We start from the raw sequence: 26,346 nt of genomic DNA, 5'->3' as shown, positions 1-26,346 counted from the left end.
TGCGACTCATTAGTTTCTGTGCCCATCACCTTCACTGCAGCCTTTTTTCCTGTGATTTCAGTTTCTGTGCTGTTTTTTTGAGGTCTTCTTTTTTCTGATTTGCTTTTTCATATTTCTTTGCTTTTTCCCTCCAACTTTGGACAACTATAGTCTCCGTTTCTTGAGTATGTTTGCTGTCAGTTAGATCTTCATGGTCATTGGGAGAATCAATGATATTAGTGCCCATCTCAATTTCAGCCACTTTTTTTAGATGTTTCCTCTTTTCCCTTTTGCTTTTTCCTCTCAACTTTTGACTGTTGTAAATTGTCCACATTGATGTTCGGTGGGAGTGACGTAGCAGCTGGTGGAGGGACATCTTCAGCATTACAAATGAGAAGTTCTGGTTCCTCTTTTAACACTGAAGGTTCCTCCATGTCTGGTTTCAGAGGAGCTAAAGGAAGTTCTACCAATTCAGCCAATTTTTGCTCCTTCATTTCTGTGCTGTCTGCTTCACCTGATATGACGTTGCTATGAAGATTATTTTGGGCAAGTGCAGCACAGTTGGACTCACCTTGAACTTGGTTTTCAACTTACTTGAAGCCTCAATACCATTTTTACCACCTCAATACTCTTTTTCAGACGATGAAATGTAATTTTTGCGAATAACTTCAGTATTATCACGCGGTTTGTACTAGTTATATTATTTAAAGTTTGTCTTAGTCACCAAATGACACTGAATTAAACCATTAATGATGCCAAAATGCCAAGTTTACTCATAAATTAACCCCATCAAGAAGACCCAAAAGTGTACTGATGTGTGTATTTTCTTTTTTGTGTGTTTTATTTGAAAGTGCATATTGACACAGAATGACTCAGTGCTGTTTGTTTATATTGGCCTCTGAACATAAGTGTTACTAATCACAATAATAAGGTAATTTCACTTTGAGGGAGTCACTTTCACACTGTGTTTACTCTAATCAAAATCTATAGTATGAAGGGCACATTGACGTTCTGCAGTCGTTCTTTCAGTCAGCCGCTCTTTCTTTCTCAAAGCGCAGATACTTTCTACTCCTGCCAGTTACAGAAGAAAAATCATGGACAGCGATTCCATTTGACATTTATTTAATCTGGGCAAAAGTACATTCTTTTTCTTTGTTAGCGTTAGGATATTTTTAGACTGCTGCTGTTTTGTGGTGTAAATTTTGCAGTCCGTAGATTATTCAGATTATAGAGATGCATTAGCCTAAAAGCATAAAATGTAAGAAAAAGCGCTATGGAAGAACACTATTAACTGCTGGCTCACCGGTAAACACATTTATCACTATCTACTGTCAGAATTAACCTTAAAGAAGACATATTCTGCCTGAGTCTGCTGTAGAGTTATAATTTATGACAACCGTGGATCATTATGTTCTAATCAATATGCATCTAAAATGACTTGATAAAAACAAAAGTTCGTTGACTTCCGCGTTAGAAAACCACGGTGCAAACTGGGAGCTGCTAAACGTCACTAGCAAGACACAGAGTTTTTTTCATTTGTACCAAAATGACTACACAATGCAGCCAATTCCTACATGTATCACCAATTAAGAAAATAAAACTGGAGAATGAAGTAAGTACAGAGCAGTGAGCGTATGCCGTGGCGATGAAAACGGGGTTTGATGGGCAATACAGCGTCCTGAAAATAAGCCCAAACATGCATGAATCACTCCAAATGCAACTTCCAGATGGTAAATACGAAGGAGAAACAACTATTACATGGTTAAAAGCTCGGAAAAGTTGATTTTGCGGAATAGATCTGCTTTAATGGTCTTAAAAACGTGAGAAACAGAATTTTAACTTTCCTAATGCATGTATTTGCAATGAGAGCCACACATTTCACAACTTTCAGAGGTAGAAGTTATATTGCCATAGTAATGCTAACAATAATTAGCATGCTAACAGCACACTTTCTGTTTCGCTGTCCATCTAATTATCTATCTGTTCAGTCGTTTTTGCAAGGGGTGACTAGATAGATTTCCTCAAACGCTATAAAAATGTTTGATAATGTCATATTTTCTTCTCCAGGCCTGAGCAACATTATTGGAATCATCGTGTACATCTCAGCCAACTCGGGCGACCCGGGCCAGAGCGACAGCAAGAAGTCCTACTCGTACGGCTGGTCCTTCTACTTCGGCGCCCTCTCCTTCATCATGGCCGAGATGGTGGGCGTCCTGGCCGTGCACATGTTCATCGAGAAGCACCGCAAGCTCCGCGCCAAATCCCGCACGGAGCTCATCAAGAAGTCCGCCTTCAGCCGCATCCCCTCCTACCGCTACCGCTTCCGTCGTCGCTCCAGTGTGCGCTCCTCCGAGGCGCCCAGCCGAGACGCATCGCCACTGGGTAAGGGAGGGTACACGGGGCCGGCCGCCTCCGAGCTGCCCATGTACACCCTGAACCCGAGGGAGCCGGGCAACGCGGGCACCAAATCGGGCGGGATGGGCGGCTTGCTGAATTCGGAGAGGGAGTTTCTTCAAAGCAGCACGCTCACTAAAGACTACAGCAAAGACCCCAACCGCCGGACCACGCCTGTGTGAGAAATCAGCCAATCAGAGTCGAGGATGATGTAACGTAAAAGTGGGGAACACAGGGTTTGGAGGGGTGGGGGCTAAGCTAAAAAGGGTGGGTTTGCGAGGAAGAAAAACTGTGAACTTGTAGCCTTTGAACTGTGAATTCTGAGCCCTGTGCAATCGTGTAGCAGGGTCTATTTTTTTTTTTTTTAAACGGAGGAGTTGTTCCCAAGCGCCACCACTTTTACCACCATAACTGACTAACTCGTGAACGAAACGCTACGGTGGCACATGCCGGGGCAACTTCTCCTGATCGAATAATGTGAACAAGTGGGACGAGAGGTGAAAGGTGAGAGCGTTTTGACCTACGCTTTTTGACCTTTTGACCTTTCATCGTTGGGTAGCAGCAGCAGCAGCAGCAGTTGTATAAAACAGATACGAGAGTGGAGGGAGTCGACACTTCAGGAAATGGACTGGTTCATTTTAAGGTTAGCCCGAAAATAAAAATAGTCCATTTGTGGAACTTACGATAATTTACTACACATTGTATATATATTCAACATATTTATTTTATTAATCACTTTTAAGAACTAGCTGAACTTGAAGTGAATCACACCCATTCCTGGCTATCCTCCTTTCTTCTGATTCCAAGTCAATTCTCAAATGTATAGAGCGGTATAGACACACTGACTGGAATTAGCAGTTGAAAGGTGGGGGCAAACGTGTGACTCCAACTTAATTTCTATTGAGGGTATTGTTAGATCATTGGTGCTTCCTATCACTCCTATCTCATCTCTTTACATTCACCACGAAGCTAAACTATCTATCTTCACCAAATCTTCACGTCATCTTACCCTCCCATGCCATACCTCACCACACCTCCACGAACATCTTCGGTCCAACGCCACCCCCTTGAGGGACACCCAGCTACATGTAGGGCCAGTCTTCCGTTATAGCAAGTTTTGGGTAGCTAGTCCGGAGGTCGTGGGATGAGGAGGAGACCACTGAGCTGTGATTATACCCCCCATAGGGACAAGCCAAAACGTCATATAGGCAGCGGAGAGTAATTTGTAACTAACAATCGAAAGCGGCGAGAAGTTAGCGAAGAGATTTTTTTAAAATATCGGACGTGAGCTGATGTAACGCTGCTGCAAGGATTCACTGTGTAAACCTAAGCATTTAAGTTAAGCTTCCTGAGACAAGTCGCTCGCACTGAAAGAAAAGTGCTTGTAGTATGGACCAAATTTAAAAGGTGCAAAAGTAGCAATCGAAACAATATTTTCCTAAAGAGACATATCAGTTTTTCATTTTGAGACTATAACCAAAAGCTGTGATGTAACTGACTCCTAAAGTTCATGATCTGGATAAGTGCTTCTCAAAATGGAGCTTGCGTCGTGGAAAGTTTGAGAAACACTAATCAAGAACGTCAACATCGCCCTAATTGACAAAAACGATAGATCAAAAAATACTTCAGTGCCATATAAGAATCCTACACTTTATAAATTTTAAGGGTTAATAATTTTCTATTGTTATAACAGCATGGCATCTGTACTTTAGCAAAATTGGACGCCACTTTTCCGAATTACTATCGCTCACTGCTTTAACTAAGTGTAATAATATTAGATTTTCCTTTCCATTCTCTTATGTCATTATGTGATTTATCTACATATGTAAATGTAATCTTTTCTAAGCCATATTTTGCACACAGCCAGTTTAGTCATGATTCATCACTACCTCTCTCTCTCCAGTAAATGTTAGGCAGTTAGGCGGACATAATGGAGAACCTTATCATTGGTGATCATTAAGAGCTATATCTACGTCACACACATGCACATATGGACTAAGAGGTGACAGCTACATTGTGAAAGATGTTGTAAGCGAAACTGAAGGGTATTTCCTTAAACCACCTTTGCACTGTTTTGTACAAAGATGAACCCAGCTGAAACAGGCCAACCGCTATACTTGCCCTGAAAATAAATAAAATAAAAGATGTTTCAAACCTCACTCACTGTTGACTTTATAACGCTGCTACTTTATGGACTGTAACGACACCTTAAAGGTACAAACGTGCAACGCCGCCCCCCACTATCCTCCGCGTGTAAATATTAATTTTGCAGGATAACTACAACATCAGCCGTTGTGGTGGGGTGTGAAAAGGAAAAACAGCATCTTCTTTTTCTGAGCAAGGGCTTTGCATTTTTAAAGGACAAGAGCACACAAGGGCTTTCTCTGCTCAGCGCCAAACACATCGTGTCGAGGAAGACTGGGACAAGTACATTTGCTCCCAACATCCTTACACCAGCTCAACACCACATAAGTGAATATGACATGCAATGTGTACAATTGTTAACCAGAGGCCAACAAATAGAGTGTACTCTTTACTTAGGTTAAAAAGATCAAATATTGCCTTAAAGGGTTCTTTTGGATATAATTCTGTAGGAGGATGTATAATACTTGATTTAAAAAAATGGAGCTTGAGTAGCTTAGTCCTGGATGATTTGCTGTTCTAGTGTGTTTGGGCATAGATTAGCAGTGTTAGCCTGACTCAGCAGTAGTACTAGCGATGTAGCGAGTGGTCAGCACATAGAAGGCCCCTTAGATCCTGAGGGTCCACTGCCTAGGGGTCAGAGGTCAGAACTGCCATCCATGAGCCATGTCAGCATTGACCTGTTCGAGCATGCATGCCATATCCATCCGCCCCAGCGCACACACCCTGTTTGTGTGTGTGTAGGGGGTTAGACTGCGCCCTAATCTCTGCTCCTGTGGGACACTAGCCTGCTCCTGACGCCTTACAGGCCTGGCTGTGTTATTGATGTTTACTTCAGAGCGGGGGCGCTGTTCCACACTCTCCATCAGCTTTGGTATCACCATAAAGCTTTGTTGTTTAAACAACAAAACAATTGTATTATTAGTAAAATATATTCTATTTTAAAGGTGCCAGTGTGCAGAGATGACAGCTCTGTCACATACTATAGTTATTAATCTATTAGTGGAGGGGGCAGGGACAGGGGGTCTTTAGTCTTTGTAATATGATATTATTCTAGACTGGTTTTCTACTTAACTGTGCTTTGTGAGATTGTGTTGTTTTAATCACATCCTCTGAGAGGTGATAAGGACACCGCGGAGCAGTGGACACTCTGGACATAACCCAACGCAGCTCAGATCAATATGGGAGCGGGTGGTCAGCACGCCTCCACTAAACTGTCCTCAGCAGTATCCCACATACTCACTACAGCCTCAAATGCAACACATTTTGTGCCAAATTACTTACCTACCTGACAAGGTTGCTTATTTGTCTGCATTGAACAAAAATGCCATAAAAATACAAAAAAGCCAAGGTATAATAATGACCTCACCAAAACCAACATGATCTTTGCTTTTAGTAGGGCTGTCAATCCATAAAATGTTTTAATTGCAATTAATCACACGCTTGTCCTGATTTAATACACAAATAATTGTATGTTTTACAATAACACATTTAGCTTTCAATAACATATTTTGCATTTTTCTCTTTTTCTTGTTCACTTTACTAATGCATTCATTTCTAAGCATAAATACTATCTAGAAACGTATTTTAGAAATAATATCTTCTATCTCATATAGACCCAACTGTAACGATGTGAAGCAGTGACATTATGATCACTGATCTGTCTCATTTATCAGTGTCATTTAAACACTGCTGAGGCTCTGTCAAGTGTCCAACAGTGATGTGCTGTTTCTGTTTGACTCTTTCACAATAAAACTCAGAGATTTTTATGGTGTAAGAGCCATTCAGGAAGCGTTAGTTAAACTGCAGGAGCCTTGACGTCTTAAACAGTGATCGTACTTTTAGAAGACTATTGTTTTGGATATGAGACTCTGATCTGACCCGGGGCCTCACTCTGACCCAGGGCCTCACTCTGATCTGACCCGGGGCCTCACTTTGACCCGGAGCCTCATTCTAGTCCGACCCTGGGCCTCGCTCTGATCTTGTTTTTTGTATGAACTCGCCCGTCTCTTCAAACTCAGCTGAACTTGCGATTAATTTGCATTAAAATGTTGCTGTTAACATCACTTTGCATTAACATGATAACAGCGCTCTAAAATTGACAGCCCTAACTTTTAGCTTTACAGTTTTTGAAATAAAGCCAGGCTAATGTGACCCAAAGTTTAAAATGTTTTTGTTATAATATGAGTTAGAGCATCCAGGCTGATAAACAAACATCATGATTCAGCTCAGTCCACTGTGTGAAATACAGTCCAACTCTCCAGAAAATCCTGTTTGTGTGTGACATTGTGTTTGTGTTCCTGTTTGGCCGTCTGTGGTGTATATGTGACAAAGCAGACGTGCACAGTCTGTGAGAGCATGTGTGTGGTGGCCCTGCTCCAGTGCCTGCCTCCTGCCTTCAGCTCCATCACACGGGGCCTCACTGTACCCACCGCAGAGCTAACCTGTGCCCGGGCGCATGCAGCCATAACTCTATGGACTGTTCCCATTCAGCTACAACACACGGGCCCGGGATTCTTTTCTACTGGCTAGACTGTTGGCCTTTTCCCTTCTCTTTAGTTTGTGATGCTATTTCAGGATTGGCAGAGGGGGCTCCAGGATGCAGCTATGTTGAGTCCCCTATGACAGCTGATGCTCCACAGAGGGTCCCGAGGGCAGAGCCAAAGTCTGTTCTCAAATAGAGATGGCTCGAGTAGGACAAATAGTCTATGAAAATTGAAATATAACTGAACTTACTCATATACTACGTCGTACTATTGCACAAATGATTAGCAGGAAGCTAGCTGTTTGAGCTTGAACTTTAGACTTAGTGGAACCTACTTAGCACCAAATGATTTATTTACGCTAATCTAAATATGAAAATCTTCATAGCTACACCTCTGTGTAACCTTATCCTATCTGTTGAGGTATTCTGTAATTACTTTACATTTAATTGGTGGAACTAATTCATTTGACACAGCCAGTCATTTGTACTAATAGGCACTAGTGCGGAAACTTACAGCGAATGAAGAGGATGTAGTTAAAGCTATATAAAAGACAACTGCTTTATAACAACGATAATTTCCAGTCACACTTCCTCAAACATAATCTTTGCCTATAAATCTGCCATTATGTTTACTACCAGCAGACCATAAGTTTGAAAAAGAGTGAATCATTAAGAAGCTCAACTCTCCCGGTGTTGTTTACATGCAGAACATATCCAGGCTGCGTTCACTGACCTGACAGACGAGCGTTCAAACGGGGGTCGCACAGGTACATTCAGGTTCTGATTGGTCCAAACTAAGCCATGCCACAAACTGATTCTGATCCTTCTCCAATGAGCCATGATGAAGTACTGGATAAAGTCCGGCTTTCACAGACAAACCGAACAGAAAACCTGACTTTATCCACACCAAACTGGGGACTGTTAAACTCAACAAACTCAGGCGAACTGGTGGAAAACGTTTGACCTTTGAACTTCACGGATTATGTTGTTTTTTTTTCTTTTTCCAACACAAGAAAAGTTTACTACAAATTTTGAACAATCAGTATCAAATTGTGACATATTCTAGACTGTGTTTTCGCCGTGATCATCAGTGGCGCCATGCTAAAACGTGAACCTGTTTTTTTGTCGTGCGTGGTTTGAATCGATGAATTGGTTTTGGGGATGATCAGTGGGCAGCTTTCTCTTTCCGTTCTTTACCTCATATGTGAGCCCCTTTCACACACACCCCCGAGTGCATGCCCCCACACACACATCATGTACACAACTGCCAGCCACTTCCACCGTATACTTTCTAATGTAAACCTCTCATGACAGCAGTCTGCCCCCTACAGCTGCTGTGAAGAAAAGCACACTTTTACTTACATGATATCAATATGATGACCTATATCTAGAGACAAAGAATATTATATACCTACGACATATTAATGAAAAAAATAAACAGCCACCTTTTCAAAGTTTCTCTCGTGTCTTCTCATTTTTTTACAAATACGAGGTGTTTTAAACTGATCAAAAGGTGTATTGTATTGAATTTATAGTGTGTTCTGTGTTCTGATCTATGTTATAATGTTGTTTCCTCATTAAAAACACACCCGGAGTTGAGTTTTGTTGCATTCACACACATTTAACGCACAAACCCTGCATATTTAGACTTTTAGAGATCATTTCAGAGATCATTTGGATCATTTCAGCGCTGGAATTGCCCGTCTCTGCTAAACAAAACGTAGATGTTGACTTGAAAAAACTTGAAAACTACAGCTTCACGGCATCATAAGATGAAACAGAGCGTCGTAGAAAGACTGATAATGAAGGAAATGGAAAGACAATGAAACACAGTACAACTCCAGGTCTGTTTTTGATAAGGTAACAATATTATAGTCTGTCTAAAAGTTCATATTTTGCGTAATACGGGACCTTTAAATATACTTTACATTGCATTATTCATTCACTTCACACTGGTCTACTTCTGTCACAAATACTGTCAAATCAGGAAGGAATAATTTTGCCCAAAATCCATGAATTGGCTCAATTTTTTACCACACATTACTCATGCACATGCTACACTACACAGAAGTGTCTTCCACAAAAACATAATGTCACCAGCTTCAAGTCGTGGTCAAGTCAATGTAAAAATAGTCTATATATCGGCATTTTGAGCCATAAATGTCACTTTTACACAATCAAACTGTGGAACGTTCCAGGAAAAGCCGGATACAAGCAGGTGGCTGATGTGTTACATAAACTGTCCAATAAGATCCTCCAGATTTGTTGGTGGAAATCGAACCCAGGACCTTCTGGCTGTGAGGTGAGACTTAAAAAACACCAGGCCGATTTATCATCCTGTTTCAAATTATGCAGCAGTTTAAGAGCCATTATTCCCCATAACTCATATATTTGTGTTTATATTGACGTCATTCTGTGTGTGGAGAATCTAGACTATAATACTGGCTGTCTATAATTAGTACTTTTATTCCTCTTTTGAACTGGGAGCACGACGTTGAGCGCTGAGAGAGAGAGATTTGAGAGGGAGGATTGAGTCGGATGAATATTTATATGCTGACGTCACCGCTGAGACGTGACTTTATGGTTATACGGAGCCGAGTGGGTGAGTGGGATTACCATACCCAATTGGTCTCCACTTGTCTTTTGTTACATCTGTGTTTGGCACGTGTATATACAGTCACGATATATAGATACTCGCCCCCCCCTTCCCCCTCTCGCTCCACTGTAGTAATTGCTTTCTTCGGCTCCATTGGCCCAATAAGAGAAAATGGCCCTTTATGGTAATAGGCCATAAAAGAGTGAGCATTTCCCAGCAGGATTCCTCCATCAGATGTTTTACAATGGTTCAGCAGACAGCAGCCATGTCGTACCTCCATGCCATGTGCAGGGGCTAAAAATAAAAGCAGCGTTTGTAAAGAAAACGTCACAGGACTGAGTCAGACGAAAGAATAGCCTCATTTGTGCACGGTCCATGTCTTAAAATGGAACAAAAGAGTGCACTGAGAAGGAAAAACAAGGTGCGGATCATTAATAGTGCATGTTATGTATTTTTAGATCGTAAATATGTGATCTTATTGAGCTGATACAAGAGTTTTATGGTCTATAATGGGTCAAGCAGGTGCAATCTATCGACTTTTTGGAGCTTTCTCTCGTGTTATAACATTGTTCCCTCGTCAAAGTCACGTCTGAAGTGGTTTTATGTGTCATCCCTGCATGTTTTAGTGAAGTTGCATTCTCTTCAAGGTCCTATTTGTCACACAGGTAGTAACTGGACTCACGCAACACAAAAAAACATGATGAACAAAAGAAATGAACAAAAGACAATCCAGCCACTCAAACTGAACACAGGGAGAACATAAAGGCGACACCTCTGATTACTAACGAACGGCAAGTGTGGGGAAAACAGGGAGGCAGCAAACGAAGGACCGGAATAGGCTGGAAATTGAAGCTGGACTGGGGATAAACAAGGAAACTGGCAGAACTGTGACACTATTCAAGTCCTCCGTACAGTTAGTAGTACGATTCTGTCCAATGCTCAGCACACGAGCCGTCACTCACGCTCCAGGACGACAATTTCTCCTAAATACACAAAAGCATGATGCAAAAAAATGATTATAACTTCACAACGTTTGGCAAATATAGGATTTTCAAAACAATAAAAGGCAACATGGTCTAAATATGTTATGTAATAGAAGCGTAATACCTCTTCTTTAAACATTTGTGTCATTCCGCTGCTCTTTTTCATCAGACTGAAGCGATCGTGAAGTCGATTTGGCAGATTGTTACATCAACAAGCAAAAATACTCTGACTGGAGAGAGCAACGCGAGGGAAGTGTTCTCCAGGAAGCAAAAAGAAAACAACCAAACCGCTCTATTCACAGACAAACACAGACAACTTCTCTGCGTGGACGTGTTAAAGCTGCACTACGGAACTTTTCTAGTGTAGGATCCAGACCTGCTTGTCTCCTTGAACGTGCTATTGCTTTTTCTGGAATTGCATCAACTTATCTACAGTATCTTGCATGTATTCAGCGCAGATGTTTCTTACTGCGGACGGTGTCACCTTTCCTCAGATCTGACCTGTAACTTGACCCGCTGTTTCCATGGAGATCAGTATAGTTTGCAGCTATATTCCTCACTCCAGGCAAAGCGATAACATCTCAATAAAACAGCATCAGCAGATAAAATTACATAGTGATAGACCTTTAAATAGAAAATCTTTGAAGCTTTGAACAATTCCTGATGTTGAGCTGCTAAAAAAAATGAGCTTTAAATGACAATACGTTTGCTAAAGATAAGAGATATTTTGTGTTCGAATACCCAGGTCTGTCTGCAGCTGACACATGCACACGCTAATATGAAAAGGGTGTCAGATGTAACAGCTGTTTGCAACTGAATGAGGCTCAGTGGGACTAGACCTGCTGTTACTATCTCTACCTCCGCTCTGTGTGTGTGTGTGGAGGAGAACGCGGCTCGTCTGCGGATGCGCGCCGTGGAATTGACTTGTTTTTTTCCCCCCGTTTCCATTTGAACTTATACAGAATCACTGATCATCAAACACGTTCCAGCATCCTCGAAAATCCCCCGGAGTGTGAGGTTTATTTTATTTATCTACCTTTGCCTGGCGAGTCCAGAATCTCAGTCATATCTCTGTAGTTTTTGGGACATGAGCTCATGACACAAGATCTGGTGAGATAAAACTGTCAAAGGAACCTGTTGCTAACGCTGATTTGTCTGTTATGAATGTTTATATGTTGAGTTACAGACACAATAGTGAAATAAAAACCACAGGATCATGTAGAGCGGGTTAATACGAACATTTAAGACCAAAATTACGAGTCTGAGAGCAGCAGGTACAGAGAAAATGGACACGGTTTTTCAATAGAAAGTGAATTGGAGCCAGGTTAGCTATGTCAATTTATATTTACAGTCTGTTAATGGGACTCGGAAAGCCAAATCTTTTCTTTGCCCAGTTTTTGGAGTGAAAAGTTTGAGAGCGACTGTTTTAGAGCGTTGAATCCAAACTTCTATGACTCATTATTGATAGAAAAAAACTGATAAAGTGTTTAATTTGGCTTTTTTTTTCTTTTTTGTTTGTTTTTGTATTTTTTTTTATTTTTTTTTACAATATTGTACATTCTGAATATTTTTTTTCTGATTTAGGGTTATTTTATCCCCAATTAGTTTCAGTATTATCATTATTGTTTATATTTTTTTCATACTTTCTGTTATTTTGACACACATGAGACACAAATTATCTCATGAAATTTTGTATTCGGATTGGATAAAAACAAGACAAGGCGAGGTAAGTTCATCTGTACAGCACAATTCCAACACAAAGTTATTCAAAGTGCTTTACAGAATAAGAACGACATTAAAATCACATAAATAATCGCAAATAATCATTAAAACAGAAGAGTTATACATGGTGAGTTAATATTTTGAGACTACGCAGCTCCAATAAAATAAAATAAAATAAAAATGTATGTATTTATTTATTTCCAGAAGGGTGAACACGTTGAATAATAGCACCACTACGAAGGGAGAGCAGCCAGCCAGTATATGCCAGGCTGCATGTGTGTCAGTGAACGCAACATCTTGAGGAGAGGAGAGCTGCTACTACTACAGCCATCTGCAGTGTGAAGAAAAAAGGCAGGAAAAAAAAAAAACATGCCCGGGAGCTGTGAACGCTGCTGGAGCAGAAAGATGAGAAGAAGAGAGGGAGAGAGAAAGGGAGAGAAGAGGAGAGAAGAGGAGAGAGAGAGGATTAGAGCAGGGAGAAAAGGGCTGTCACAAAAACTCCTCTAGAGCAGCGTGTTGACAAGAGGGCAATTCATTAACAAGCAAATATAAGCAATCAGCCATCTTTGAAAGGTGAGGCGTACGGGAGAGTGGATGACATTTGGAATTACAAAAATACAAAAGTCTGGGGAATTCTTAAATAACATTAATCAGGACGATCCTGCTGAGATACACTTTAGGGCCTCTGATGCTTTTAAATGTCAATAATAATTTGGTGTAGATGAACAAAGTAATAAATAAACTGTTTATATTTTTGATGGATTATTTAAATATGGATAATTATTATACCATTGTCATTTTAGCCATATTTGGATTTAGATTTGACCGCAGTAGTGAAGGGCTGTTGCGCGTTTTGTGGGGGTCTGTGCAAAACGCTACGGTGCCTTATTACAGCCAAATAAATAAACAGATAACACAGATTAATGCCAATATAGATGGAGTAGTTTGCAAAGTATATATACCAAACTGAATATTTAAAACAATGCATTCAATTGACATGAGATTGGACATTTAAAGATGATTCATTCACGTTACAGCTGCTCGTGGGGATGTTTTTGTAAAGCTATAACAAATCCCATATTCACATTTATTCAAAGATATAACAGCAGAAAAGGTCTAAGCATGACATTGAATATTGTGTTCTATAATGTTAAAAGTTGAGATACGTAAAAAAAAAACAAACAAACTGGATTATACATTCAAATAAAGTAGTTCCACTTAAAGAGGCTGTACCTAGTTTGTCTGAAACAAAGCCCCAGTACGAATATGTATTGTAAAGAGTCAAAACGAGGCTGCTGTGTTCTGTTTCCATCTAATTAAGTGTTTTAATCCATCACAAACCAGGAGTGACATGACGATACAACTCTGCACTGGCCTCTGAAAGTTGTGAATCGCATTTATAACTCACTGCAAACAGTTTAAAATGAACTAGATCAATTTTTTCGCTTTTTTATGGCTGTAAAAATCAAGTGGTACAGCTCCTTTAACTGCAGTCCAAATCATGCACGTCCATCATCCCTCACTGCAAAACCAATCTCTGTACTGATGTCACTTACAGTAGATCAGTTAGCAAGAATCCTATTATTATGACAGAAAGCCACACTGTGATGCTATCCCCCTATCCCAGCACACCGCGCACCGTTCGCACATGCACCCACACATGTGCATCCGCAGCACAGATATCATTGTTTCCACGCGGCTCTTTGATGGCTGAGTCACAGGCCACGTCCTGTATCATATCACCATCAGGAGGAGAAGACCAGTTTAAAGGCACCAGCTGGTTCCCTTTCATCCTCTCAGCCTCCTCCTCCTCTCTCCTCCCGCATCCCTCCATCCTCCCACTGCTTTCACAATGGTGAGCTAAGCCAGAGAAGATAGGGCAAATCCCTCCTCTGAGCAGAGCAAACGAGAGAGGGAGAGCGAGGGAGAGACAGAGAGACAGAGAAAGAGAGAAAGACCTCCTCAAACATTCTATCGTCTTCCTCTTCTCAGATAGTATTAGCTCTGTGTTCTCCTTTTACACGTTTAAGCACCGAACAAGAAATATTAGACAGCAAAAAATGTTGGATTTGCTCAAGCTTATGTGGTTTACATTTAAACCTAAAGGTGCACTACGTAACTTTTCTGAGATAGGGCCTCCCACTTTCTCCATGGTGATGTTATTGTTTTGTTCTGCTGTGTTACATTAAACTTAAACTTACTTATTACTATCTCCATGGAGAACAGCAAGTTATAGGTTTACAGGAATGCATGCTTTTTTATTTATATTTTTATTTTTATCTTTTTTGTTCTTCAGTAAAACACACATACAAAAAAGTAAATAAATAAATAAATACAAAAATAAAAAAATAAAAAATAAAAATAAAAATAAAAATAAAAATAAAAATAAAAATAAAAATGTTTAACTATGGAATACTTTAAGCAAAACTGTAACATTTCCATAAAGAAGGGCAGTGTACCCCTCACCAGAAAAGTTACATAGTGCACCTTTAAAAGGGTTGGGGTGAACATGACATTTTTGCACATCTTAAAAAACAACAACTGAATAATAATCAGTGTTGCTGTTTTCTATAAATCACAGCTCTAAAAGAAGCAGACCAATTCAAACCTAAGTCTATAGGCCATAACACCTTCTGTCTCCATTACCATGCCAATATTTGCATCTTTAAAATCTCCATGATTTTCTTCTTCAAAAAGCAGACACATGTTTTTTAGAATGAACCATTATTTTGATTTGACAGTGGCTCCCAACAGGCTATTATTTCTCAGCCCACTTTGAATTTCTCCATGGCAAATCACAGTCGTCATGTAACTGTCAAGCAGACCACTGTAAACTCACCTCAAATAAAAAGGACCCACTGCAGACCCAGACTGCAGACCCACTCTACAGACCCACACTGCAGACCCAGAGTGCAGACCCACACTACAGACCCACATGCAGACCCACTCTGCAGACCCAGACTGCAGACCCAGACTGCAGACCCACATGCAGACCCAGAGTGCAGACCCACATGGAGACCCACACTGCAGACCCAGATTGCAGACCCACATGGAGACCCACACTGCAGACCCAGATTGCAGACCCACTCTGCAGACCCTCACTGCAGACCCACATGCAGACCCACACTGCAGACCCACACTGCAGACCCAGATTGCAGACCCAGATTGCAGACCCACTCTGCAGACCCTCACATCATAAATGGTGCTCAAACGCCCTCTGCTGGATAAACACGGTGGTGCCTGAAATGCTCTTGTGTTAAGAAAATTTAATTATTTAATATACTACAGTAATTTAGGCAAATCATATAGACATGTATCTTTACTTTATGCATAGGTTATAAGACTATAACTGAAACACTATAATGCGAATCGAGTTAAGCGAGCCAATATAAAACATATGGTCAGAGATATAAAACACAAAAATAAATTCACAGCGTTAAATTCTAAGAAGGTTTTGCTATTCCTTTTAATTTCAGCAGTGTATTACAAATGTGACCTGCCATTGTCCACAAACGGCGCGGTTTAAACGAGTAATCGAAAGATGCTACCTTCAAGGACATCACGAAAAGATGCGGAAGTGAAAGAAGTGTTACTTTTAATGACTTAATAAAACATTTGTGTATGTTAACGCGTTAAGTGCAGATTTTTTTAAGTATGTAAAATCCGTATGACCGGATGCAAGTGTATATATATTTAGTCATGTTTATTGTTTTTTTAAAATGCGTAATCTGGTTCATCTCAGGGAAGTAGTGTAAAGTCGGACCGTGTGTCTGGTCTTAAACGCCTCACGCGCTCGTGCGTCTCTCTGCTGACGAGCCGTTGCTTTTGGAGCTGCTGTTTCTGTCACAACTGTTCGGAATCACTGTAACAATTTGGAAATCAAACTTTAAACCAGAGACGGCACTAACTTTGCTGCTCTGGTCTTTTTAACAGTTTCCTTTGGCGCTGGGAGATGTCATCCCCGGGTTGCCACTTTAAAAGCCCGTTGTTAATTGCGGACCTAGCTTGTTAGCGGCGGACCCGTGCGGCTAAACGCGGCTAACTTTAAACTCCACAGACTCGTCCAGAAGCTGACACAACAAGGACCATTAAGGACCATCTGAGAAGAGCTAAGACCTGTACACAATGACGCATGTTCATTATAAATTCTCCTCCAAACTGAGCTACAATACAGTGGTGTTTGACGGCGTGAACATCACAGTGAGTGACCTGAAGAGGCTGATCATGAGCCGAGAGAAGCTCCGAGCCGCGGACTGTGACCTGCAGATCACCAACGCACAGACCAAACAAGGTAACACCACTTTACACACGCTCCTGGACGCTTTTATTTTGGGTTTATTTCACTTCCACTGGAGCAGGTGGAAGTTTGCGGAGAGCACGTGGTCTGTGGTCGGGCTGACAGCTGTGAGCTCCAGGGCTGCGTCACTGTGTCAAGTGAATGATGGGAACAAAAAGCGCGGCTGGTCTAATGAAAAGGCCACATTCAACACGTCGTGCACTTAAGGACACGCTTTTGGCAGGGCTGTGTGCCTCAGCGTAAAGTGGTGTTTAAGTGTGGGATAAAAATAGCAGACAGATGATTGGATCAGAGGGCAGTCATGAAGATGGAGTGTGGGCCAAGGCCAACACCAGCAGCTGCAATGTAGAGTTATGTCATAATAACCCTAATAATGTATCTGTGCTCCTATAATGTAGTGTACTGTTTGTGCCTCAGAGTACACAGAAGAGGACAGCCCAATCCCCAAAGGCTCCTCGGTCATTGTTCGCAGAGTCCCTTCACATACAGTAAAGTCCAGCTCAAGTGGCAGCAACAGGTAAGCTAATGTCATAAAAGGCATTTGATTTGTTCCCTTCCGTATCAATCCACAAGTCAACAGAGCAGCCATAATGCCAAAATACTACTGTTCATGTTGGTTGATCAGCAGGTGGCTAAAAAATTTTGCATAAATAAAATGTATAATGTGTGTTTCAGACACTGTTCACTTCTGTCGTTTCCACCACTCTCTTCCTATCCCTCTTTCAAAGGGACTAGACCTAGACCTGAAACCAGCAGAGCTGTTGGCATTCTATGGGCCGGTGTGTAGACCTCACTGGAACAAACTGTGGGTCATGTGACATGCCCTGTCAGCACCATGCAGTGTGGTCTGCATGCCTGCTTAAATGACTTGTGTATAACGGTGGATAAAGTGTCATTAGATTAAAACTGATAATCACACAGTTTCACCCTCTGCTAAATTTAATATTTATTTTCTTTCAGTCAGCGCCCAGAGGCCTGTAACTCCAGCTATGGATTCTTCAGATCAGTACGTATCCCAAACTTCACTAGCTCCTATATTACATTTTTAAAATGTTTTCTTGAATATTGGCTTAGATTAATTAGCATATAATCAGATTTTATTTATAGAAAAAACGAACTGTGTGAGTAATCAGACCATAGTTTGTGGTATCTGCAGAATTTGGGAGGTCACTTGGGCGGGTCAGCAGTATCATGCAGCCCTGTTATTCAAAGCTGATAAAATCACCTAAGGTTCAAGAAATACTGGTATCTATACCAAACACAGACCACTGTCTGTTTAAAGCTCTCGGAGTATAATAAGAGTGTTTATGTCTCTTGGCCCTCTTTAGCGTGAGCCCTGTGCATGCTGCTGTCAAAATGACTGTGCGTGACTTAACTGTCTCTCTGATTTCTCAGCAGGCCTGCCTCAGTCCTTTTGGACTATTCCTACATATGCTTTGCTTGTGTTTATTTATCAATAAAGTTGCTTATATAAATCTTCTTATGACATTTGTTGTACGTGTTTTCTGTAAAGTCATACTGTATTCTGAAGAGAAAAATAAGATGCAGAATTGACCGTTCCAGAAAGACTGGACTAGCATGGCCACATCTGATGACACTTCTCACATCCCGGGGTTTATTGTACTACAGGATTAGATGTACAAACACAACATTAATGCACAGTACAAGCTACTGTTCAAATTATAATTTTATTTTATACTGGGTATATTCAAGAATGTTAAAAGACACCTGGGTTGTTCATATATCCAATTCATAGCCCAAGTCTGGAAATGTTAATTGCCTCTAAATATTTAATGTATACAATAGTTTTGCGTAGCACTACAGCTTCTCTCCCAGCTTGTCATGTTCAGTGTTTGTAGCTTTGAATAACTCTATGTTCAATTCTAGCCGATGGATGGTCAGAAAACGTCAGGTGTCTTGCCCATTTTCTCACAGGTATGCTTTACTCTTATTATATTTGAATGATTCTGCTCCTCTTCTGTGACCTCGGCCTCTTTACACATACCTCGTGTGTGCGTGCAGATGGCTAACATCGCTAGTTCCGACGACACAGAAGACGATAAGATCAAAACCATGATGAGTCAGTCCTTCTATGGCAGCTCAAAGTGAGTTTCTCGTTCTCAAATTTGTGTAGAATTTTCTTTATCTCTAGCTTTCCCTGTATGACATATTTAAATATTAATCTTTACCTTTTATTTTTCCTGTTGCTGAAATATTAATGTATGCATGATTATTCTTTTTAAAGCTACAAGTACGGCGCCCCACTTCCCGCAAACTACATTTGTTACCGCTGTGGATCCAGTGAGCATCACATCCGAAACTGCCCTGTGAGCTTGGTAGGCACAAAACCAGTTTGAATTCAAAATTAAATCTGGACATGTCCTATTTTTAGGTCATTGCGTTAAGATAATGTGAATTGCCCCATGGAAAAATGTGTTATTTGATTGATTAATTACAGGATAAAAATGCTGAACCTGCCATTAAGATAAAGAAGAGCACAGGCATCCCTCGCTCTTTCATGGTAGAAGTGGACGATCCCAACATTAAAGGTGCCATGCTTACCAACAGTGGACACTATGCAGTTCCAGCCATTGACGCGTGAGTGCACCAAAACATCACTTCTCTATCTCTGATTTATTTTCAGCATTACTTCAATATAGTGTGCTTTATTAAACAGTGAAGTCTATGCTGCTGGTAAAAAGAAGCCTCCCGCTCAAGAGCCCCCAGCTGAAGCTCCCTCACACGCCACTATCCCAGATGAACTCCTGTGCCTTATCTGCAAAGAACTGCTCAATGACGCTGTGGTTATACCGTGTTGTGGGAACAGCTACTGCGATGATTGTAAGCGACAAATATGCTGATATTAAGTAGGAATGGGCTATATATCTGTTTCAATATCAGTCTTTTTTACAGCACCGCCCCAGTCTCTGTGTACTCATGTGCCATTCCCAGTTTGTCCTCAGTGCATCATATTTGTCTTTTTTAACACTCTCAGTGTAAAAATAGGAATAGAACAGCGTTATCTGGCTGTATGTTTACACAATCATGCAGCAAGTTATTTTATATTCCAGATAAATACATTTTATTATTTTTACAAAAGTGAAAAGATCATTTGTGATTGTGTTTACTTCAATTTAAGATAATTTAATCCTGTCTTGCTATGGATTTTAAAAGCTAAATTTCACTATCTGCAAATATTGATTATCAGCCACAGCAGCAGGCTAAATATCGACTATCTATATTGGCTCAAAAAAAACATTGGCCCATCCTTAATATAAAATTTAACAGTACTTCAGCTCTATTAACCCCAGTGTATCGTCCAGGTATCCGCACTGCTCTGCTGAATTCTGAAGACCACATTTGTCCAACCTGTAACCAATCAGACGTCTCCCCAGATACACTCATAGCCAATAAATTTCTGCGCCAGGTGACTTAACTTTTTTTTTTTATCACTGTGCCATTACTTAAAATGTCTTGTTTACAGTCTATGTTTTTCCTTTTATACCCAGGCTGTGAATAATTACACAAAGGAACAGGTTTCCACCCAAAGCCAAAAAAATCCATGTATGTCTCAAGATTGTACTCCAAGACCAAGTCCTGCCCCCACCCCACCGTCTCAGAGTCAACCCGACAAGTCACAAGTAAATCTTACGGTGCCAGCATAATTATTATATTCCACAACGTAATTACAATTTCTGCCCAGCGCTTAAGAAACACTACATTTTAGACTTTATTTAAATATATTGTTTCTTCTCAGGTAGCAGACTTACAGATAAGTACTGACTCATCCAGCACCACCCTTGTTGTGAAAACCAGTGATAAGTAAGTACTTGACAATATTGCAAATTCCTACAGTTTTATTGCACAAAGCCTTTGGAACACTCACCGTTTGATGCAATATTTTCATGTTTCCTTAGAGAAGTGGATCTGAAGACAGACTCCTCTCCAGCTGCAAGCCCGTCTATGTTAGTTTCAGAAGCGGACACCTGTGATTCACTGTCTCAGCCGATACCACTAGTAAGAACCACAACATTCAACGGATGAATGTGTCTGTTAAGTCAACCAAAACTTGACACAGTGACTTAGGTCAATCTCTAATCTCATTTCAGGTTACCTCAGTTACTCCAGCAGTGACAGATGAAACTAATTCTGGTAAGAGACTGAGAATTCCTATATGTGTATGTGTGTATATGTATAATATAATATAATATAATATAAGATAAGATAATCTAAATAAATAATTCTCTCATTCCCAAAGGTTCCACGTCTCAGTCTGATAAGGCTCCTCCGCAGTGGGACAGGTCAGTAATCATGTGTGTGGGTTTAATAGTACATCTGCAGACTGTGTTATTTTGCTTCTTTGTTGTTTGCACAGATCTACTTCAGCCAGTCCCAGTGAAAGTTGGACTTCAATAAGCACAACTTATCCAGCTTCTACCTCGCCCTCATTCCCACTCACTCAGTCTCCTAACATCGCACCTTCTCATGTTCAAACATACCTGCCAGTGCAACAGCAGCAGACTCTGAATACTTACCCGCCCGGTTTCACCACTGCCACACCCCCATGGACTACTGGGCCCAGCCCCCAGGGGGCACCCATCCCTACTTTTACCTCATCCTCCTCCACCTCTATCCCTCCGCTTCTCCCCAAAGAGTTGATGCTGTATCACAGAAGGAACAAAGAGAGGTAACTTTCACTGTACAAGTCTCCATACACATACTATTGTTCTGTATATTTGGAACAGGAAAAATGCCTCTAGATTTTTTTAGGTCAGTCTTAATTGTTTAAGTGTGTCTTCATGTGTTAATTTTGGGTTATTTTCATCTTATGTACATTTCCAGTGATTCTTGTTTTCACTTTAAATGAACATAACTTTCTTCTTTACTTAGGACCCCTCCTAGAGGATCGTCGTACAAGCCATCATATCATTATACTTCAAAGTCCCGTAGATCCAAATCTTCTCGATCCTCCAGTAGGTCACCCTCGCAGTCCAGGTCTCACCATAGAGCACGGTATGTTTTTACACACAAAATTATTTATATTAGTGTTCTTTGTTTTCACAATATATTTTTTGCATTTTTCTAGGCCTTATTCCCCTCAGTCCAGTCACAGAAGCCTCTCCAGCCGCGCTCACTCTTCTCATTCACACAGCCGCAGCTACAAACGCTCTCACTCGCCAACCCCGACATCACCTCAGAGGTCGCGTTCTCAGCGGAGGCTAAAATCTCCAGATCACCACAAGAGCCGCCATCATGACCACCGTCGCACAGACACATCCTCTCCCAGCAGCAGCTGCCGCCGCAGCAGCAGCAGCTCAAAGAGAAAGGAAAGCTCACATAGGTCAAGAGAAGCCCAGGAATGGAGCTTAGACATGTACCTGCGCTGGAAGCAAGAGTACAAAGACTGGTGCGAGAAGTATTTTAACAGCTACTTCAGCCACTTTCACCAGATGCCCCCTCCACCGCTCATGCCCCCTGCACAGCCCCAGTGGCCCCCTCTCTCTCCCTACCACCACAGGGGGCGATCACCTCCCTCTAGTGACAGTCTAACTTCACAGTCCCAATCTGAAAGAAGCTCGAGCAACAGCCACAGCCATTCCTCTTCATCTTCCAGCGACAGCCACTCAACTCCCTCACAATCGCTTAGTGACAGCAATTCCCCTCTGAGCGATAACTGCTCCCGGGCATCTCAGGAGCCACTGAACGCGTCTCACCACAGGGACAAGGATGAGAACCAAAACAAGACGAGGGAATTTAGGAAGCAAGACACTGAAGACTGTCTGAAGTTGCCCCTTAAAAAGACGGATAAACGTATAAAGAGTAAAGGTGAAGATAAAAAGATAAAAGATCAAAAAGCGTTAGATAAAAAGAAGGATAGAAGGAGGCATGAAGGGACGCAGCGAGGTAGGAGCAGACAACCTGGACGCAGCTGCTCACCAGACTCGAGGTCGGACAAGAGCAGAAAGCGGAAAACTGAGGAAACTCTGAAAAATCAAAGGCAAAATATTCTCATCCAGCCCTCCTCGACTTCGGACCTGTTCCCCAAAGTGTTTGAAAGGGAAAAGCCGAAGAAAGCAGCGTGGAAGCCTCAGCCACTCACAGCAGAGAACGCGTGGGAAGGCGGTGTGAATGTGAAAACGCCGCAAAAAATCAACATTAACATCAAACTGGACGTCAAAAAGAATGAGGAGGAAAAGAAAACGATTAAAGAAGTTGAAGGTCGCACAAAAGAGAATCCATTTTACAAACTGATAGAGGAGGCTGTTAATAAACCTAAGAATGAGGCTGAAAAGCAGGTAATTCCAGATAAAGAAATGAGGGATGTGAAAAACGACTCATGGGAGATCTTTCCAGAAGAGGAGGCCATCAGAGAAGAGGATTCAGACTTGTGGCACTGCGCTCTGACATCTGTAGAGGAGGCAGAGGGGAAAGAGAAGGAGGTGAAGGAGACGGAGGAGAAGAAACCTCAGGAACAAGAAGATCTCCCAGACTCTGAGAGGGACCAGGATGAGAAACCAAGAATGTCCAAGGACCCTGGCAGGTAAGTTTTATACTGATTATTCTTTCAACTGTTTTATTTTTTAGTTTATTGGTTGTTTTGGTTTGATTTGTTATTATTTGATTTATTTCTGTTAATGCAGCTTGACAATGACCCCATCTGGAGGTGTGACCGTCAGTGAGGAGCAACAAAAGACAGTGGCGAAGTGTTTGGAGAAATGTATGGATGACGAATCAGTAGAGAAGCACAGAGAACATGTGAAGGTCCGTCCTTTTACGCTGTCAGAGCAAAGAATGGAAACCATTTCTTCACTAGAGTTACTAAAAGGCAATCTGCAAATTTAATCTGCTTGTCTCCATGGAGATAAAAGTTTAATACAATACTGTCGAGCATTATAAGGCAAAGCAATAACATCTCCATGGAGACAAGGTAGGTGGCAGACACGCCATAAAAGTTACATAGTGCACCTTTAAAGACTGAAAAGCGTGCACATAGTACTGAGATGTGCAGTTCCTTAAAAACTGACAGATATTTGAATGCTGGATCAGTTTAGGAAATATATAAAATATGTATGTGTGTATATATATATATATATTGTGTGTATATATATAAGAGACAACATTTTTTATCTCCTTTTATGTAATAGACATTGCAGCAAATGTGCACACAGGATTTTCCACACCTTGTGGAAAATTGAGATAAAGTGCTTCAGTCATGGAAATCAAACAGTTGAGTTAAAAGCTGATAACCTGAAGTGACTGAACAGTTTGAATTATAGGCTGAAGTGGTGACTACAGTTGTTTGTTTTGCAAAGTCTTGTAGTTAACTCTCAACACTATCGGTGCATTCTTACATAAACATAAAAATCTGAAAGTGTGCAAAAGTTTGAACTCAAATGTACCCACATAATCAGACATATGTCCTGTAAAGGATATGATTATATCATATACAAAAACGTCATCATAATCTAAGTAACAATGAAAAAGTACAAGTGTTTAAACTTATTGATCAAAATGTGTTTGTTATAATAAGTACACTGTATTAAGTCCAGTTTTTTTGTTTTTTTCATTTTAGGTCACCCACTCCAGACAGGAAAAATGTGGATCAGAGAAAGAACTGCAAGCAAACGTTTCCTCAAATTTCAGGGAGGTAAAGGGAAGAACAAAAAGGTTAGTAGAAGTAGATAATGCAGAGGAGACAGATAACAGTGCTAGTTTAGATGGTGCAGGTGCGCCCTCTAATGGCCAAGAAGTAACTGACAGCAGCTTTGATTTTGACAGAAAGAGAAAGAGAAGGAGAGAGAAAGAGAGCGAGGGCAGAAAGAGAGAAGAAGGCAGCCACCAAAAAGAAAGGGAAACCACTAGCACTTTTTATAGCAAATCCTCAAATTGTTCGAGCCAAGCATTTACCTCAGTTTTAGATTACGAGAAATCTAGTAAATGTAGAGAGTCAGGTGAAAACAGGAGCAGAGAGGGCACATCACGCAAAATCTATATGGATCTAGACAAAGTGTGGAGAGGTAACTGTGACAAGTCAACTTCTTCATCAAGATCCTACCAGCACAACAGCCACCAAGACCCAAACATTCACCACAACTGGACCTCACTACACTCTCAACCTCACAGTGGGGAAAAAGGCCAAGTCTCTTCAAAAACATCTACAGAAAGCAATCCTGGACAAAACTGGACGTGCACAAGCCAATGCCTGGCCACACCCATCGCCCAGTCGAGTCTAGACACGGAGGAAAAGAAGGAAGGAGTGAATACTGAAAGAATAGAGGAGAGGGAAAGACATGTATATGCAGAAACGTCATTCTACAGTACAAACGAAAATGAATGGAAAAAAGACAAGAAGAGACATAAAAAGGAGAAGAGACACGCCAGTCCTGATGAAGGGAAGAAGTTGAAGAAGAAGAGAAACAAAGATGGAGGACTTTAGTAAAGAGAATGTTGGATAAACATACTTGAATTGTGTTTTCTTTGACAAGTGCCTATTATTTTTTGCCTTAATTTCTTGTTCTGCCTTAACATAGTAATATAGTAATATAGCTTATGCTGCATCACACTGGGACAAAGCACTTTTAACTTCATGAAAATGTGACTGAAATCAAAGGGGAAATCTCTTAGAAAGAAATTTGCACATGATTACAACCTGCTGTAAGGTCGATTCAAGACAAGTCTGACAAGAGATTGTGTGATTCTTTGCCTCAGGTGCATTCTTAAGATATTATTGATTTGCAATGACTTGAAAAGAGTGAATATTCAAATGACGAATATAAATCTTTTGTTTATGTATTTTCATTTTGTAAATGTAAAACAAACACTCAAGCTGCTGGGTAGATATAATTTGCCAAAAATGTTTTCCTGTTTTGAAGGAAATAAAAAATCCTACAAGTGAATTTTTACTCGTTTGCATTTTCTTCTTCTTTATACATTATGTCTCGCTGCGTTCTTTGTTGCCATCATCTTTTACAGTGACGCATCGATCGAACATCTCCCCAATCTGCTCATAAGCAAAAATTCAGGTAAGATTCACTACACAACACAATTCAAAACTACTCTGGCTATTACTGCGTTTTGGCTTGGCTGTCTGCGCCTAAACTGTGCCATGCATTTCTCGCCTCATTAACTCACTAAGAGAAAGACATGGCAGGATTCCAACTTCTGTCTGTGTGTGTTCTGTGTTTTGGTGTTGTGACTGGAGTCAATTGTTGTTGCGCCAAGGCATGATGGCATCCCAATCTGGTGGCATCGAGAATTGGATTGCACCCTCACACTCCGGGCGGCATCAGGAGGAATGGTCAGTCATCTATTTTTTTTAATATATTTCGAAAAAGTTTGTCGTTTTCGCTGTTGTATGTTATGACAAAATGGCTGCGAAAACTGTTTGGTCCAGCTCACGTGCGTACATCACATTTTTCCACATCAATTTTGTATCCAGCAGATCAAATTAATGTCAAAAAATACTGCAATTTGGTGCCACTTACGAATGATACAAGTGAAGACGAACCCATTTGGAAATATCACGCAAAACGCACGTGTAAAAAGACGAGACAGACAACTAGACAGCAGACAGACACACAGATCTGGACCAGCAGGCAAACTGGAGAACAGGCATGTAGCATTCAGGAGCACTATTTCGAATTGAGGTATTTATTTCGTCTACTTAATCATTTGATCGTCTCGCTTTCATCGCTTCTCATCTGTATCCTCTTTATTGTTTAGTGTGGCGCTCTTATTTTATTTTTTC

General features: G+C 40.9%; 2 protein-coding genes across 2 annotated transcripts in view; both read left to right on the top strand.

The window, feature by feature from the left end:
- cacng3b (calcium channel, voltage-dependent, gamma subunit 3b) overlaps positions 1–4,493 on the top strand; it is a 30,696-nt gene extending 26,203 nt beyond the window's left edge. The window contains exon 4 of the mRNA XM_033971069.2: positions 2,047–4,493. Within this exon, the coding sequence (XP_033826960.1) occupies positions 2,047–2,555 (509 nt within the window). The 3' untranslated portion in view covers positions 2,556–4,493. The remainder of the gene's footprint in view (positions 1–2,046) is intronic.
- An 11,590-nt stretch (positions 4,494–16,083) lies between these two features.
- On the top strand, positions 16,084–25,492 carry LOC117374651 (E3 ubiquitin-protein ligase RBBP6-like). Its single transcript, XM_033970828.2, has 19 exons — positions 16,084–16,592; positions 17,016–17,115; positions 17,559–17,604; positions 18,486–18,533; positions 18,621–18,703; positions 18,844–18,934; positions 19,057–19,196; positions 19,276–19,439; positions 19,922–20,025; positions 20,108–20,239; positions 20,356–20,420; positions 20,516–20,615; positions 20,708–20,750; positions 20,857–20,899; positions 20,974–21,285; positions 21,489–21,611; positions 21,685–23,139; positions 23,240–23,360; positions 24,172–25,492. The coding sequence occupies exons 1-19, from the start codon at positions 16,427–16,429 to the stop codon at positions 25,033–25,035; spliced, it is 4,200 nt and encodes a 1,399-aa protein (XP_033826719.1). The 5' UTR covers positions 16,084–16,426; the 3' UTR covers positions 25,036–25,492.
- The last annotated feature ends 854 nt before the right edge of the window (positions 25,493–26,346 follow it).

Source organism: Periophthalmus magnuspinnatus, chromosome 8 (assembly GCF_009829125.3).
Source record: "Periophthalmus magnuspinnatus isolate fPerMag1 chromosome 8, fPerMag1.2.pri, whole genome shotgun sequence".
Lineage (NCBI taxonomy): Eukaryota > Metazoa > Chordata > Actinopteri > Gobiiformes > Gobiidae > Periophthalmus > Periophthalmus magnuspinnatus.
Note: the sequence above shows the minus strand (reverse complement) of the source record. Positions and strands in the feature narration are given on the sequence as shown.

Coding starts and splice junctions, on each gene's coding strand:
- LOC117374651 (XM_033970828.2), top strand. CDS start 16,427: ATGACGCATGTTCATTATAAATTCTCCTCCAAACTGAGCTACAATACA. Junction 16,593..17,015: donor CAACGCACAGACCAAACAAG/GTAACACCACTT, acceptor TTTGTGCCTCAG/AGTACACAGAAGAGGACAGC. Junction 20,240..20,355: donor GTCAACCCGACAAGTCACAA/GTAAATCTTACG, acceptor GTTTCTTCTCAG/GTAGCAGACTTACAGATAAG.